The sequence below is a fragment of the Anastrepha obliqua genome, chromosome 4 (genome assembly GCF_027943255.1).
Source record: "Anastrepha obliqua isolate idAnaObli1 chromosome 4, idAnaObli1_1.0, whole genome shotgun sequence".
Classification (NCBI taxonomy): domain Eukaryota; kingdom Metazoa; phylum Arthropoda; class Insecta; order Diptera; family Tephritidae; genus Anastrepha; species Anastrepha obliqua.
The window spans coordinates 127,107,696-127,124,132 of record NC_072895.1 but is presented as its reverse complement, the minus strand read 5'-3'; the positions used below and the strand labels follow the sequence as shown (position 1 = coordinate 127,124,132).

At 40.9% G+C, this 16,437-nt stretch overlaps 1 protein-coding gene across 1 annotated transcript; it reads right to left on the bottom strand.

The window, feature by feature from the left end:
• Positions 1-5,262: 5,262 nt before the first annotated feature.
• LOC129244424 (uncharacterized) lies at positions 5,263-7,835 on the bottom strand. Its single transcript, XM_054882044.1, has 3 exons — positions 6,545-7,835; positions 5,944-6,475; positions 5,263-5,899 (listed from the first exon to the last, which is right to left on the bottom strand). The coding sequence occupies exons 1-3, from the start codon at positions 7,833-7,835 to the stop codon at positions 5,263-5,265; spliced, it is 2,460 nt and encodes an 819-aa protein (XP_054738019.1).
• Between the last annotated feature and the right edge of the window lie 8,602 nt (positions 7,836-16,437).

The window sequence follows — 16,437 nt, the reverse complement described above, 5'->3', positions numbered from 1 at the left end:
CGTCGCAATACCCAGTAAGATTGCTTGCTTCTCTGCGAAATACAAGACCGCTGTTTACGGTACCCTTCAAGTAACGCATCACGCGCTTTGCTGCAACCCAGTGTGCTTTTCCTGGATTTGTCGAAAAACGACTTAGAACGTTCACAGCGAAACTGATGTCAGGCCGCGTTACTTGTGCTGCATATAATAAGCACCCAACAGCTTGCATATACGGAATTTTACTCATCTCACGCTGCTCCGCTTCGTCAGTAGGGCACATTGTGGCGCTCAAACGCTGATTCAAATCGATTGGTGTTGCAACTGGATTGCTATTTAACATTCCAAACCGATTCAACATATCTGTGATATACTGCGACTGGTCGACCGCGATGGTGCCCGCATTAATGTCTCTGGTGACACGCATACCCAACACTAAGGATACTTCACCAAGATCCTTCATACTAAATTCTGATGAAAGTTGCTTTTTTAGCATATTCATGCTGCACTCGTCGTTTGAAAACAATAAAACGTCGTCGACATATACGGCAACAAACAGTATCTCGCCGTTATGTACTTTGAAATACACACACTGGTCTACATTGCTACGTGTAAGACCCAACTTTAGTAAAGCGTTGTTGAACTTTTCATTCCACAGTCGGCTTGACTGCTTAAGTCCATACAAAGATTTCAGTAACTTACAAACACGGTCAAAACCATCTTCAAATCCGCTAGGTTGTACCATGTAAATTTCGTCGTCAATCTCAGCATTGAGAAATGCTGTGACTGCATCCATCTGATGGATAAGTAGGTCGTGTTTTGCTGCTACCGCCAAAAGAAAACGCAAGGAAGTGTATCGAACTACAGGAGCAAACGTTTCCTCGTAGTCAATACCTTTTATTTGATTACACCCTTTGATCACCAGCCTAGCTTTCCGTCGTATTACTGCGCCATTTGCGTCTGTTTTAGTTTTAAATACCCACCTGGACTTGATGGCTTTCTTACCAGATGGCAGTTCACTCAAACACCACGTTTTATTCAAATAATGAGAGTTCATTTCACTATCAACTGCGGTTTTCCACTCATTCGCATGCTCACCAGCTAGAGCCTCTTCTAGACTTTGAGGGTCATCTGATATGAAATCAGTAACACAAAAGTTTACACCATCTCTTTTTGCCGCGATTCTTTCTGAACGTCTTATAATATGACCACCCGAAACTTCATCAGAGTCATTTGCACTTTCAAAATCTGATTTTGTCGGCCTTTCTTCAACAATTGACGATTCTTTATTATTTGCCTCTTCTGAATTGACAATGTTGAATAATTCACCCGCATCTGGTATTTCAAGCGTACAGTTCATTTTTCTCGTATAGTTATCTTGTGTTTCAAAAAAAACAACATGCCGACTAATTATGATTTTTTGTGTTTTAGGATTGAACAACCTATACGATTTTAATTCGCTGCAATAACCAAGCATAATACACTCAAAAGACTTAGCATCTAACTTCTTTCGTTTTTCCCGTGGTACATGGACCATGGCTTTACATCCAAATAATTTTAAAAATTTCAAGTTCGGTTTTTTGCGTGTCCATATTTCGTAAGGGCTTTTCAAATTCATCGCATACGGAACACGATTTAATATATACGCAGCCGTATTTGCAGCTTCAGCCCAAAATCTTTTTTCTAATCCCGAGTCGATTAACATACACCGCACTTTTTCAATGATTGTTGAGGTAGTTTGATGTACAATACCTTCAGATAAACAAAACTTCTGAAATTTTTCATTAATGTATTCAGTGCCATTATCTGACCGAATAATTTTTATTTTACGCGAGCACTGGTTTTCAACAAGTTTCTTGAATTTCACGAATTCATCAAACACTTCTGCTTTGTGTTTAATTGGCACCACGAACAGTTTATGCGAAAAATCGTCGACGAATGTCAACAAAAAACGAGCACCAGAAAATGGCTTTTCTGCGAACGGACCCATTACGTCCGTATGTATTAAGTCTAGTAAATTTTCAGCCCGAATACCACTGCTTTTAAAGGAAGCACGCGTTTGCTTTCCTTTCACGCAAACCACACACTTTTCGTTGCTAATCTTTCCAAAATCAATACCTATAGAAGCACGCATAACTTTCTTTAAATGCTCTGGGCAAATGTGTGCTAGCCTACGATGCCAAAGCTCAAAACTGTTCATCGCTGTCATTGCTCTTCCAACTGGAACTTTTTCGCAGTCTAACTTATACAAATCGCCATCCGCATGCGCTGTTGCAATCAATGTTCCCTTCGAATCCAAAATGTTACACACATTGTCTTCGAACACAACCCTTTTGTTTTGCTTTGTCATTTGCCGCACTGACAAAAGATTAGCGCAAAGGCTAGGAACATACTCTACGTTTCGAACATTAGTTAAAAGTTGTCTCTTTCTTACATTCAGAATTAGGCTAACGTCGCCTACACTCTTGACAGTTACTCGTTGTTTATTTGCCAAAATTACTTCACTGTGCTCTGCCGCTCTCTCTTTCGAAATCAACCGGCGATCATTTGTCATATGCGACGTTGCACCTGAGTCAACATACCACGAGCTTTTGCCGCTCTGAGAGTAAAAGCACGAATTTGCTAATAGCGAATTTGAAGACATCGCCGTCTTGTTCTTACCTTCGTTTTCATTCGCTTTTTGTATAGCCTTATGGCATTCTTTACGCATGTGGCCTTCTTGCCCACAATTAAAACATCTGAACTTTTTTTTCTTAGAATTTCGGTCACCTTTTCTTTGTTGGTGATTCTTCGAATACAAGGCATTTTCCGTTGAATCGTGGCTTCGGTCAAACTTTACGTCTTGCATCAATACACCCTTCACACTGTCGACAGTTAATTTGGATTTTGAATTTTCTATAGCCATCACTAGTGCTTGGTAATCGCTCGGCAATCCCGCAAGCATTAAAGATGCAATGACCTCTTCATCAATGCTCAAGCCTGCATTACGCACTTTAATGGATGTCATCACCAATTCATTTACATAGTCTTGCATAGAGGAAATTTGGTCTGCACTAACTTTCTAAGCAGCTCAACTTTTCGTGTAAGGCCGCTGTCCTCGTATGCGGAAAACAATGCCTTCCATGCCTGATGAGCCGTTGTAGCTGTCGCAATATGCGAAAAGTTATTTGGCTCTATCATTAATGTTAATTCAGCTAGAGCACGTTCATCACTGTCTTTTTCCTTTTCTGAAGGTTCTGCAGGTAGCTCATTTTCAACTACCTTCCAGCAGTTCTTTATGACAAGATAGGATTTTGCGTGACGCTTCCAAATGTCGAAGTTTTCGCGACCTTTTAATTTCTCGAATGGAAATGCTACCGCATTTGTCGCCATGTTCAATAAAGCTGTGATTATTCGGTTAAAAATAATCAATCCGAGTGTAACAAATATTTAATCGTTTAGCACACGCACTTTTCCAACCGTTATCAATTATATTTTGTGGCTCTGGGCCCATAACCTGTTGAAAAACTAGAAAATTGTACGCAGTGAAATAAAACACAACACATTTGGTAGAAATTCAAGACCGGAAGGGAAGACATGTTTATTCATCAAAGTTGTAGATACATAGTATGAGCAGGGTTGCATTTAAGAGTATAAAGGGTCGTTCTATTTTTCACTTCAATACTAACTATCATGGAAGCACAATATATTGGAGAGGAAGAAAAAGGCCAGTAACGCACTATATGCATGTACAAGAAAGGCTGCAGAAATAGCACTAGCAAAAACAACGAGCAATTCCAACATAAGTATATACGTTGACAGTCAAGCGGCAATAATCTTATAAGAAATTTCATCTAAAAACGTTCTTAGGACCAGGTAAGCCATAGAGAGACTAGCCGCAGACAAAAGTGTACACATCTATTGGATTCTCGGACATAAGGGCATTGCAGGAAACGAAATTGTAGATGAGATTGAACTAGAAGAGAGGGACTCTCTAGAACACCTTCTATGCTCTTGCTTTGCATTAACTAGAACCCGAACGAAATGCTTAGGAGGTCGACAATATTAGAGGCGTGAAAAATCGAGGGAATAAAATTTATACGCTTGCGAATTTAACTTGCAGGTTTATTTCGCAGTGTGTCCATTCCCTCCACTGGCTAACGACTGATTTTTGAAATTGAACCAGTCATTAACGCAGCGGCAAATTCGGCGAAGGACACACTGCGGTATTCATATACAAAATTAGCGCTAATTCTATATATGCGCGTTTGTACATATGTAAACGAACAAGAAACAATGAAATAGGAACTCTGCATTGACCGTTACCTATTGTGCGGACATACTCGTGTGTACAAACACACATACATACATAGAATTGCGGGAATCAAATACATAAGGTATACAACAAATAATTTTACAAGTAATCAGGGATTCCCAACATTTTTACAAGTAATCAGGGGTTTCCAACATTCCCGTCTCTGTGAATCAACCCGATTCACCATCATCAACGTCCAGAAATACTAATTTGGAGACGGCACCGAGCTTTAATCCACTCGAAGTGCGTACGTCAGCTCGTCTGACCTCCCCATCCGCTCCTGCATACAAGCGTTCCACCTTGCCTCGACACCAGTTCCGACGAGATATATTGGGGTCGCATATGAAGACGAGGTCATCTATCTGCAGAGGTTTTGTTCTTTGGCACCACTTAAGCCGGCGTGTCAATGTCGGAAGGTATTCCGCTATCCATCGTTTCCAAAAATGGTCCCTTAGTTGTCGAGCAAGACGCCACTGTTGTCGAAGAAAGCATTTGTTTTCCAGAACTTCGCTGGCAATCGGAGTTCGCGGTGTGTTGGCTTCACCCAGAAGGAAGTCATTTGTAGTCAGCGGCTGCTCCTGGTTGACATAGATGGGAAAGTGCGTCAACGGCCGAGAATTCACAATATTTTCCGCCTCGATTAGGAAGCAGTTGAGCGTGTGCTCCCGTGGCGACGTTTCCTTCAAAGTGCGTCGTAGTACTCTCTTGACGCACTGCACCAATCGTTCCCAAGCGCCCCCCTCTGCCGGGTTGAAGGGCGAGTTAAAGATCCACTCTACGCCCCTTTGCGACAGCTCGCCCTGCAGGCGATTGCAATCGAAGACTTCACTGAAGCGCTTTGCTTCCATGTCAGCACCGACGAAGTTCTTCCCATTATCGGACCTCACACGTACGGGAACGCCGCGACGATTTATAAAGTTACGCAATACGATTATACATGAGTCAGTGCTGAGGTCGTGAGTCAACTCCAAATGCACAGCCCTGACGGTCAGTCACGTAAATAACGCCACCCATCTTTTTTCGTTGGCGCGGCGAACAGTTACTGTTATCGGTCCTAAGTAATCAAGGCCCGTATAGCTGAATGGCCTAACATAAGGAGTGAGTCTATCAATCGGAAGAGGGCCCATCAATGGCGATACGGCATGGATTTTTCTTAAGCGACAAATGGCGCAATTGGCGACTATACTGCGCAGCAAACTCCTGAGGCGTGGTACCCAATAAAGGCGACGTATCTCACAAATAGTGGCTTCTAGATTTTGATGATGCATTTTGACGTGGTAGTGCATGGCGACCAGATTTGAGAAACAATGCTTTGACGGTAGTATGATAGGGCGTCTCGCACTTATTGGGAGCCAGCTGGCAGCTTCTATGCGTCCTCGTACACGAAGAACACCATCTTCCTCTATATACGACGAAAGTTGAATGAGCGAACTGGTGCGTGGCAGGTTGCGACCGCTTTCGATGTGCTGAAACTCTTCCTCGTATTCACCGCGTTGAACGAGACGGCACAAACAAAGCTTAGCAGTCTCAACTTCTTTGGCAGTCAACCCATAGCAACGGTCTGGCGGTTTACGGCGGCGGCAAACGTCAATGAATCGCAGGACCCATGCTGTCGTTCTCACCAGTTTGCTGAATGTAGAGAATCGGTTATAATCTAGAAACGTACAGCTTACGATTGCAAGGGCAAATTTAGGGCGTAGTTCCTTGTCAGCTTCCTCTCTGTCGGCCAATACTGCTCTTCTCCTAACAAAAATGATGGGCCGCAGGACCAACGGGCGGATGAGCTGAAGTCGACAAAGTTATTAGCTCGAGTAGCCTCATCAGCGACATTGTGCTCGGTAGGTAGCCATCTCCAATTTGCAGTAGTAGTTGTGGCTAATATCTCGGCGATCCGATGCTGCACAAATGGCTTATAGCGCCGATGTTCACTGCGAAGCCACTGGATCACTGTTTTAGAGTCACTCCAAATGACGCAGTCATCGATGTGTAAGGAGTGCTCCTCTCGTAGGCAGTTCATCAAACGCGTACCCAATACAGCTGCCTGAAGCTCCAATCGAGGGACCGCCAATGATTTCATCGGCGCGCATTTAGTTTTTGCAGAGATAAATGCGACTTCAACCTCACCGGTGGCATTAGTTGGCTTCCAGTAGGCTACCGCGGCAAAGGCATCCTCGCTGGCGTCGACGAAAACATGGAGCTGCAAAACTTTAGGTTTCCCATTTCGATAATAGTATCGAGGGACGGTTTATTCGGCGACCTTTGGTAGTTGCTTACGCCATCCTTCCCATGCGGTGTTTACGTTGTTTGGCAGTGGCTCGTCCCACCGGATGTAATTCTTCCACACTTCCCGCATGAGGATCTTGGCGCTCACTACAAAGTTGCTAAGAAAGCCCAGCGGGTCGAAGATCGACATGACCACACTGAGAAGTTCGCGCTTCGTCGGACGGCGCCCTCCGTCCAAAACCTTGGAATCTACGTTGTTGAATTTCAGTTTAAACCCAAAAGTGTCGGGTGATGCCTGCCAAAACAAACCGAGGACTCTGTCCACCAGTACTCCTTCTTTATTTGCTATTTGACGGATATTCCCGTCACCACTAAGTGCTTCTGTCACTCCTAATGAGTTCGACGCGAAATTGCAAAGATCGAAACCGGCCATCTTATGTATTGCTCGAACTTGTTTCGTTATGTCAGCTGCTTCTTCCTCTGTGTCAAAGCTATCGACATAGCCATCGACATAATGGTAGTCCAGTATCGATTTCACGGCTCGGGTAGCACCATTGACTTTGTTGCAATACTCTAACGCATTGATCGTCTTCATATAATTGGCGGCGCAAGGCGAACATGCTGCCCCAAAGGTCATTACGCGCATCTCATATACCTCGGTCTGTCTGGTAGTATCACCTTGGCGCCAAAGAAATCGTTGCGCACATCTGTCGTCACGTTGAACCAGCACCTGGTGAAACATCTCTTTAATGTCCCCACACACGCCCGTTGCTCCTTCCCGAAAGTGGAATAGTATAGCAGGCAAAGACCGATACTCTTGCGGACCCTTCGTGAGCTGTGAATTAAGGGACACACCGTCCCCCTCAGCAGCTGTGTCGAACACCATGCGTAACTTGCCTGGCTTATTTGAATTCTTCACGGCAAAATGAGGCAGGTACCATGTTCTATTGCAAGTTAAAGCGGCTTCTTCTGGCGACAGCTTTCGTACGTAGCCCTTCATGACGTAAGAACTTATGATGCGGTTATATTCAGCGGCAAAGTCTGTATCGCGCCTCATTTTTGCTTCAACACCCGCTAATCTTTTCAAAGCCATATAATAGCTGGCAGGTAGCTGTATGTCGGAACGTTTCCAGAGCAGACCAGTCTGGTACCCTCCTTCAACGCGGTATGTAGTAGACTTCAAGATTTTCCGAGCACGGACGTCAGCTTCACTCTCCATGATAGACGCAGCTCGAACCCCAAAGCTTTCCGTCTCGAAGTATTCAGCAACCATATTATGTAAAGATTGATCAGTGTGGCAGTTAACGAATAAGCATGATGGCAATGATGGATCAGAGTTCATTGTTGGCCCAAACACAACCCATCCTAGCTCAGTATTCGCAGCGAATGGCCCACACTTGTTTAGCTGCATTGTAGTTGACGGCAAACCGAGGTGGCAGTGGTCGAGTCCGATTAGCAGCTTTGGCTATCAATCATTGTTATTGACGAACCTTCATCTAAAAGTGCGTACGTCTCAACGCGCTTTTGGTTCCCATACAGCTCGACCAGCAGAATCCGAAATAATAACTTGCTGTTGTTATCTGTACTGCAACTAAGGACCGCTGCACCCGCATCACCTTGCTGTTCAATACGAGACGCTGGCTGCGTCCTCGTACTAATACCTGTATGTGGATCGGCAATGGAAGTACGTCGTTGGCGATCTCGAGGCCGCGGTGACTGGTTTGATGACCCATCGATAGTTTTCCCAATATCGTGCAACAATTTATGATGCCACCGTTTGCACCCGTCAGTTGAACATAGTTTTCGCCGTTGGCAATTGCGCGACCAATGTCCAACGTTGAGACCAGAAAAACAAAGGTGACGTCGCTTCCTCCTACCTTTCCGGCACTGTAAGTTGGCTAAACTGGGTACAATCGGCTGGCTTATGTTGGCCCTGGCAAATAGGGCAGGCTGACTGACGTTGAGATTCGGCAGCGTGCAACACAACCCGACGCTTCGAGTCTTTCGCTGCTTCCCCATCGTAAACCGTGCAGATGACATTGGCAAGTTGAGTGAGCCAATCGCTAAAATGCTGAACAGTTGAGTAAGGCTGTAAAGATGACGCGAAGACTGCCCATTCGATACGCTTGCTCATGGGTAACTTTCCAACGAGCTCATCGAGGAGTGTTGGATTCACTAAATACTGCTCTCCGCCACACGCAGAACGTAAAAATGCACAAACTTTGCTAATCTTCGTCGCAAATGGTATCAACTTTACCACTGAGCTTTCCGATATCGGAGCAATTTCTTGAACATGGGCTAGCTGGCTTCGAATTAATTGCTCTGGGCGACCGAATCGGAACTTAAGTTGCTCTATGATATTGGCCACGTTGTTCGGATGGATTAGTAGCGATTTAACGGCAGGCTTGATGACGGCAAGGCAGATTCGTTGGCGGAACTGTCGCTGGGTGCACTGGCTATGCTTTTCGCATCAGCGCGTTGGGCTTCGTTCGTTAACTCGTGTTCCCTCATTTTTTTATTGGGCAACTTTCAGGCTGCGTTCGAGCGCGGCGATGCATTTTTGCATAGCCTGAAAAATCACTTCTTGGCGGGCGGCAGATGAAGCACGAGTGGTGATTCCCTCTGCTACGGGAGCACTTGGCAAATCCACCACACCGACGGCAGTGCCAGCATCTGACACCCTTTGCTGGTCGGCTACTAAGGCAGGTGTAGTGGCCTTTGAAACTGGTGTCGCCATGGTTTAATTAGGTCCTGGCTGGAACAAGTGGCGAACAAATGTACTTTCGAACGGATGCGAAATAAAGTTTTGTGAAAAATCGAGGGAATAAAATTTATACGCTTGCGAATTTAACTTGCAGGTTTATTTCGCAGTGTGTCCATTCCCTCCACTGGCTAACGACTGATTTTTGAAATTGAACCAGTCATTAACGCAGCGGTAAATTCGGCGAAGGACACACTGCGGTATTCATATACAAAATTAGCGCTAATTCTATATATGCGCGTTTGTACATATGTAAACGAACAAGAAACAATGAAATAGGAACTCTGCATTGACCGTTACCTATTGTGCGGACATACTCGTGTGTACAAACACACATACATACATAGAATTGCGGGAATCAAATACATAAGGTATACAACAAATAATTTTACAAGTAATCAGGGGTTCCCAACAAGAGGTTAGAATGTATCTCTGGATTAGAGCTTCAGAGCTTACTCAGATTCGCAAAAGACGCAGGCTACAAGAAAACGTAAGTGTCAAGCACCATCTGGTACCACTAAGGACCAATAGGTCTACTTGATGGATTTCAGCCAGCCAGGTCAAGCTAACCTAACCTAACCTCTACGCATGTATGTATAAGAACAAAGGATATAACTTAATCGAAAGCATAAGTGAACCAACATATTGCCGACCTTGAACTATCTTGATAAGTTAAAAAAAATTCAAAGCTTACAACATTAGAAATGAAATGAAAATTGAAGTATAAAATTTCAAAGAATCGAAATCTAAGAATTTTCTTTTTTCCGAAAATAAATCTCCTTTCGTAGGCAGAAAAAAAAACTTGGCTATTGATCAAATAAACTCTCCATTGTAGAGGATATTGGAAATCAAATAGAAACAGTTCCCGATACTGCATAAGTTATTGTTAAAATTATTTGTATACTGTAGGTCTCTTCTAATCGGCAATTCCCCGCTCGTTATCTCTATATTCATTAACTTCACGAAAAATTTGCATGCGAAAATAGCAACAAAGTTATCGAGTATGATTCGCCGCTAGCGAGTATGGTTATACCATATTAAACTGGTATAACTCACTATCTTACAAAGACATGAAATTTAAAGCAGCTCTATTCCAACGTTGCCAATATACACATGCCCCACAAAGTCTGCGTTCACCCTACAACGACTTTTAAGTGAATGAAACACACAACCTGATTTTATATTTTTTATAAATTTGTAGGTATATAGGTATATGTTTATTATATGTTTAAGTTTCAAAAACAAAATTAAATTTCAAGATTCCTCACATAAGTCTTTAGATAACGGTGAATAATGGCTATAACAAGTAAATAAAGCGACCATAAAGTCTGCGTTCGGTCTTAGCGTCTAATACAAAACCAGATATGCTATATGCATAAATTAAATCTATTATTTAGTTGGATATCCACGTCGCTTCAGGACTTCACTCAGCCTATTTGGCATTGAACTTACTAGTTTCTTTGTTTCCTTTGCTGTTATCTTCCTCCATTCTGCCTGCATGACACTCCGCAAAACCTCTTTGCTAGTAATCACTTGCTGACGAATTCTTTTTTCAAATAGATCCCACAGATGCTCGATGGGGTTAAGATCTGGGGACTGTGGTGGTGTTTTAAGCTGTTTTGGGGCGTTGTACAAGAGCCAAAGCTTAACGATCTCGACTGCTTTGGATCGTTATCTTGTTGAAACCAAAATGTTCTTAATAAGCCGAGATTTTCTGTACTTTGCTTTAAATTCCGTTTTAGTATGTTCAAGTATCCCCATTTATCCATCGTCGAATCAATAAATTCTAACTGGGGTGGGTCAGTTTGGCGCCATGCAGCCCCAAACCATAACTCCGCCACCTTCGTGCTTAACCGTGCCAACAAGATTTTGCTTTTCAAGAGCAGTTCCAGGTTTTCGCCAAACAATTTGACGGCCTTTTATTCTGAATATACAAAATTTACTTTCGTCTGAAAATATTACTTTTTTCCAGAACTCGGGAGGCTTATTTATGTACTCATTAGCAAACTGAATGCGTTTACGTCTGTTCACAAGAGAAATGAAAGGCTTTCTTCGGGCGACTCTACCATGGTATCCAGCTTGACGTAGAACTTTTCTGGCAGTTTCAGCGCAAATATTTTTTTTAAATGTTTGATTTATGTTTTCAACTAATTTTGAGGATGTAATCCGGGGGTTAACCTTTGCCAAGTTGATTATAGAACGCTCTTCCCGGGCCGATAATTTTTTCGGACGCCCTGACCTGGGCTTAGATGTAAAAAATCCAGTTTGCCGAAAATTTGTTACAACTCGCTGAATAGAGGAATACGTTTTTCCAATATTTCGGAAACTTTTTCTGTCTTTACACATTTTGACGTAATAACGTCTCATAATTCGATTTAGCCGGCTGCACGCACGAAAAAATGTGTCGTTACCTTACTCATTGCCGTTACCTTGAATGAACTGCAAGCGAAAGCGCGGAACGAACAAAGCAAACGAACGGCAACGTTCGACATCTTGCTCTCTCCTACTTAAGTGAGCGTATATATGTATGTATATGCGCATATGTACATATATAAATTCACGTATTTGTACTTTCATATGCCTTCTTATTGATTATTATTAATTTGATTTACTTGAAGAATTTAAAATAAAACCAAGTTTGTTAATAATACCTGTTGTTTTAATGTTATTATTATTAATTTTTTTATTATATATGAAGGAAAAAATGTATGGTAATATTTACCATATACCTTATAAGGTATGTTGTATACTAATATATGTATATAAACATGCATATACATATACAATTGCGCGCAATTTTCAAAAAGAATAAATCTATATGTAAAGATGCATACAAATCATATGGACATATCAAATATACGAATCTATTCCGTATGCAAGCAAATGTAAGCTAATGTGCTTGAACAGCAAGCGAGAGCGCGGAATGAACGACAAAGAGCACATTCGGCCCCCGCGTTCGGCAACGTTCGACATCTGGCTCTGTCCTACTTGAGAGAGCATATATACATATGTATGTATATGCGCATTTGTATATAAATTTACATACTTGTATTTGCATATGCCTTCTTCCTGTGTGCATGGTAATGAATCATTTCTTTGTTGAGAATAGGACGATGATAGAAAAAGTAGGAAACGAAAGGGAGTGTTTCGAGTTTAAAGTGTCTTGAAAAAGGAAAATCGATGATGGTGCCTCTTAGTGTTATTGACTTATTAACGTCTGATGCACAATCGAAATTGAAGATATCTTTCATGAATTTGATAAATGTTTCGTCATTTTTCACGTTTGTGTAAATGTAACTTGACCTATTCCATTGCAATTCCATTTACCTCCTCCTCTATATCCATACAAAATATCTACCAAACAAATAAAATTAAAATTTTGTTTCGAAAATTGCAACCATTCCATCAATATTTTCTTATGACGTTGTCACGTTAAACTATCGTCAGTAAACCGACGTTACAGACAACCTCTTTTTATAATTATTTTCCTCTCAGAAACCCTTATTTCTTTTCCCTTTCCTTCCATGTTCTTTAATTATCTCCAGTTGTAAATAAAATGTTCAACTAAGCTTTGTTCAGTCGAAGTAACGCGCTCAAAAATTAATATAAACAAGGAAAAATATCTGAAAATTAACGGTGTCATTAAAATAAACAGGCTGAACGCAGACTTTTTGGTGCCATATTTACATGCTGCTGGAATTATTTTCCCGTTATCTAAAAAGTGAAGGGGTGAATCTTGTTTTTTTTTTGCCCTTGAAAGCTGGGAATGTAGTGAATAACTAATTGTAAAGATTTCAATTTAATCATAATATTCTATGTTGTTTTTAATAAATTTAATAAGGCTATTCGGGTGAACGCAGACTTTGTGGGTCAAGTGTATGTTCATTTATATCAGTTGCTGCATCTATTCGCCACTTGCTAAACGTTGACGAAAAGAAGAGGTGATTGATTTATTCATTTTTGACAGTTATCAAAGACATGGAAGCAAAGGCAGCCTACATTGAGCTTCCACCTTAAGCAAAGATGTGTAACCTGCTACAACAACAACCAAATAAATTATATTCGTCCATAACAAATAATTATACCGCAAGAACTTGCTCTTAAGTGTTTGCTTCTTGGAAAAAAATCATCGCATTGTACTTGACATTGCGGCCGCCGTAGCCGAATAGTTGGTGCGTGATTACCATTCGGAATTCACAGAGAGAACGTTGGTTCGAATCTCGGTGAAACACCAAAATTAAGAAAAACATTTTTCTAATAGCGGTCGCCCCTCGGCAGGCAATGACAAACCTCCGAGTGTATTTTTGCCATGAAAAAGCTCCTCATAAAAATATCTGCCGTCCCTCCATTTGTGGAACAACATCAAGACGCACATCACAAATAGGAGGAGGAGCTCCGCCAAACACCCAAAAACGGTGTACGCGCCAATTATACATATATATATATATTGTACTTGAACTTTACGAAAATAATGTATCATTTAGAGTTTTCGCACAACTATGTTGAACATGTGTACACAGATAAACTTCAATCACCTGGTCAATGCTTATCCTCATTTTTTGTTAAGGTAAAAAAATATTTCACTATTGACCGATTAAATTGTACCATTTTGAGAAAACAACACGGCAAATTCAACCCTGGTGCTTATATAAAGTAAAAAAAAAAAAAATACCAGTCTAACGGTTAGACGCGATAGAAGTGAAACCTTCCGTAAAACAAACTGAGAGAGAATGAGACGAAAGCAGCATTAGGGGCGGGATAATTATAGGTTCATTATAATATTGCTATAAAGTTCATATTTTATTATTATTCATCCTCAATGTTTTCAATTTCAACAAATGATACGAGTGGCTTATGATAGCTAAAATATGATACAAATGCTTTGGTTTCGATGTTGTCAACATATCTTTCAAATACCGCGTCAATTGTTGTTTTGGATCGTGTTGTCGATTCAGTACGATTGTTACACATTTTTAAATTGAATGTTGTATTGAGAAAGTCAATTGAAGGAACCGCTGTGTCCAATGCAAAATTTACGTTAAAATCGCCACTTAAAATCATTGGAACTTTATCGTAATCTTTTCTAAGTATCCGCGATACTTCTGGTGTATACTTTATTAAATTTTCGTGAATGAATTCCGTGATGCTATTTATTGATTTTTTTTTTCTGTCGATATTCACGACACTTTTCTGCATTATTTTTGGGCATAATTGCGGTAAATATTTAAAAATGAAAATATTTACGAATATAAAAATACACACGCGGTTGCTATTATGAGCGTCCCCAGCAAAACCTGCGTGACCGAAACTCTAACACAATTACATTTTTTTTGAATGTTACAAACACATATGCACGCAGGTTTTGCTGGGGCGTGACCGAAACTCTAACACAATTACACATATGCACTCGTATTTGTTTGAAAATCGACTTTTTTTTTTGGTTCTCCGTCACCTTTGGAAAATGTGTAAACAGTAAGCAAACTTTATTCAAATATTTTCCCTCATTTTTTCATCAGTAAAATTAAACAAACGCCGTAGCCGAATGGGTTGGTGCGTGACTACTATTCAGAATTCACAGAGAGAACGTCAGTTCGAATCTCGGTGAAAACACCAAAATTAAGGAAAACTATTTTTCTAATAGCGCTCACCCCTCAGCAGGCAATGACAAAACACCGAGTGTATTTCTGCCATGAAAAAAAGCTCCTCATAAACATATCATAAAATAAAATAAAATAACTGTATAAAAAAATTTTTTTTCTTGTGATTCGAACCAAGGATTTTGGATCGGAGGCTCACATTGCTAGTCGCTCGGCTACCGCGCCATGCTGTCGGCGCTGGCCTAAAAGTTATTTAGTTCGTCGCTACGTTTATATCAACATTTAATATAACGCTTCGTAGCCAAGAGTGTCGCTTTTTTCGTTTCACTTTTTCTCAAATCACTCCCAACGATTCTAAAGAAGTTTTCACTTCAAAAAACCTTCCTTCGATATTTAGAACGATTTTGACGTGATAACGTCTTATAATTCGATTTAGTCGGCGGCACGCACGAAAAAATGTGTCGTTATCTTGCTCATTCGTCGTTACCTTGCTTGAACTGCAAGCGATAGCGCGGATCGAACGTCAAAGAGCACAATCGGCCCCCGCGTTCGGCAACGTTCGACATCTGGCTCTCTCCCAATTGAGTGAGCATATAAGTTATATAGTGGTTGTGCTTTCTTCTATGGAAGTTATATTGTGGTTCAGCTTTCTTCTATGGAGCAGTGATGAGTTCCTTATTACACAATGGTTATATTGTGGTTCAGCTTTCTTCTATGGAAGTTATATAGTGGTTCAGCTCTCTTCTATGGAGCAGTGATGAGTTCTTTATTACGCCATTGTCTTGGCAAAACTGATTATAAGTAAGTAGAGTATAAAAGACTAAAGCTAAGTACATAAACACAAAACATGGATCTAAACTTAAATACATAATAAATATATAAAGATTATGCCATGGGTTTGTGTGTGGTCAGTAAGACCGACTCAGCACATTTCGGTCAGAACTCCAACGCTTGCGACATAACGAAACGACTGGCCGTTGCCTTGACCTACATTACTTTGTTTATGTTGCATATGTGGTCGGGTTCAACGACATTGTTTGCGCGCGGGTCGCTCGGTGACTTCATTGCGAGGGAAGTTCGATGACTTGGCTGTTAACTTATATATGTATGTGTGTATATGCGCATATGTATATAAATTCACATATTTGTATTTTCATTTGCCTTCTTCCTGTGGGCATGGTAATGAATCATTTCTCTGTTGAGAATAGATTATAGGAAAAGTAGGAAATGAAAGGGGGTGTTTCGAGAGTAATGTGTCTTGAAAAAGGAAAATCGATGATGGTGCTTCTTAGTGTTGTTGACTTATTAACATCTGATGCACAATCGAAATTGAACATATCTTTCATGAATTTGATATATGTTTCGTCATTTTGCACGTTTGTGTAAATGTAACTTGACCTATTCCATTATCATTCCATTTACCACCTTCTCTATATCTATACAAAATATCTATCATACAAATAAAATTAAAATTTTGTTTTGAAAATTGCAACCATTACATCAGTATTTTCTTATGACGTTGTCACGTTAAACTATCGTCAGTAAACCGACTTTAAAGACAACCTCTTTTTTAATCAAGAAATAAA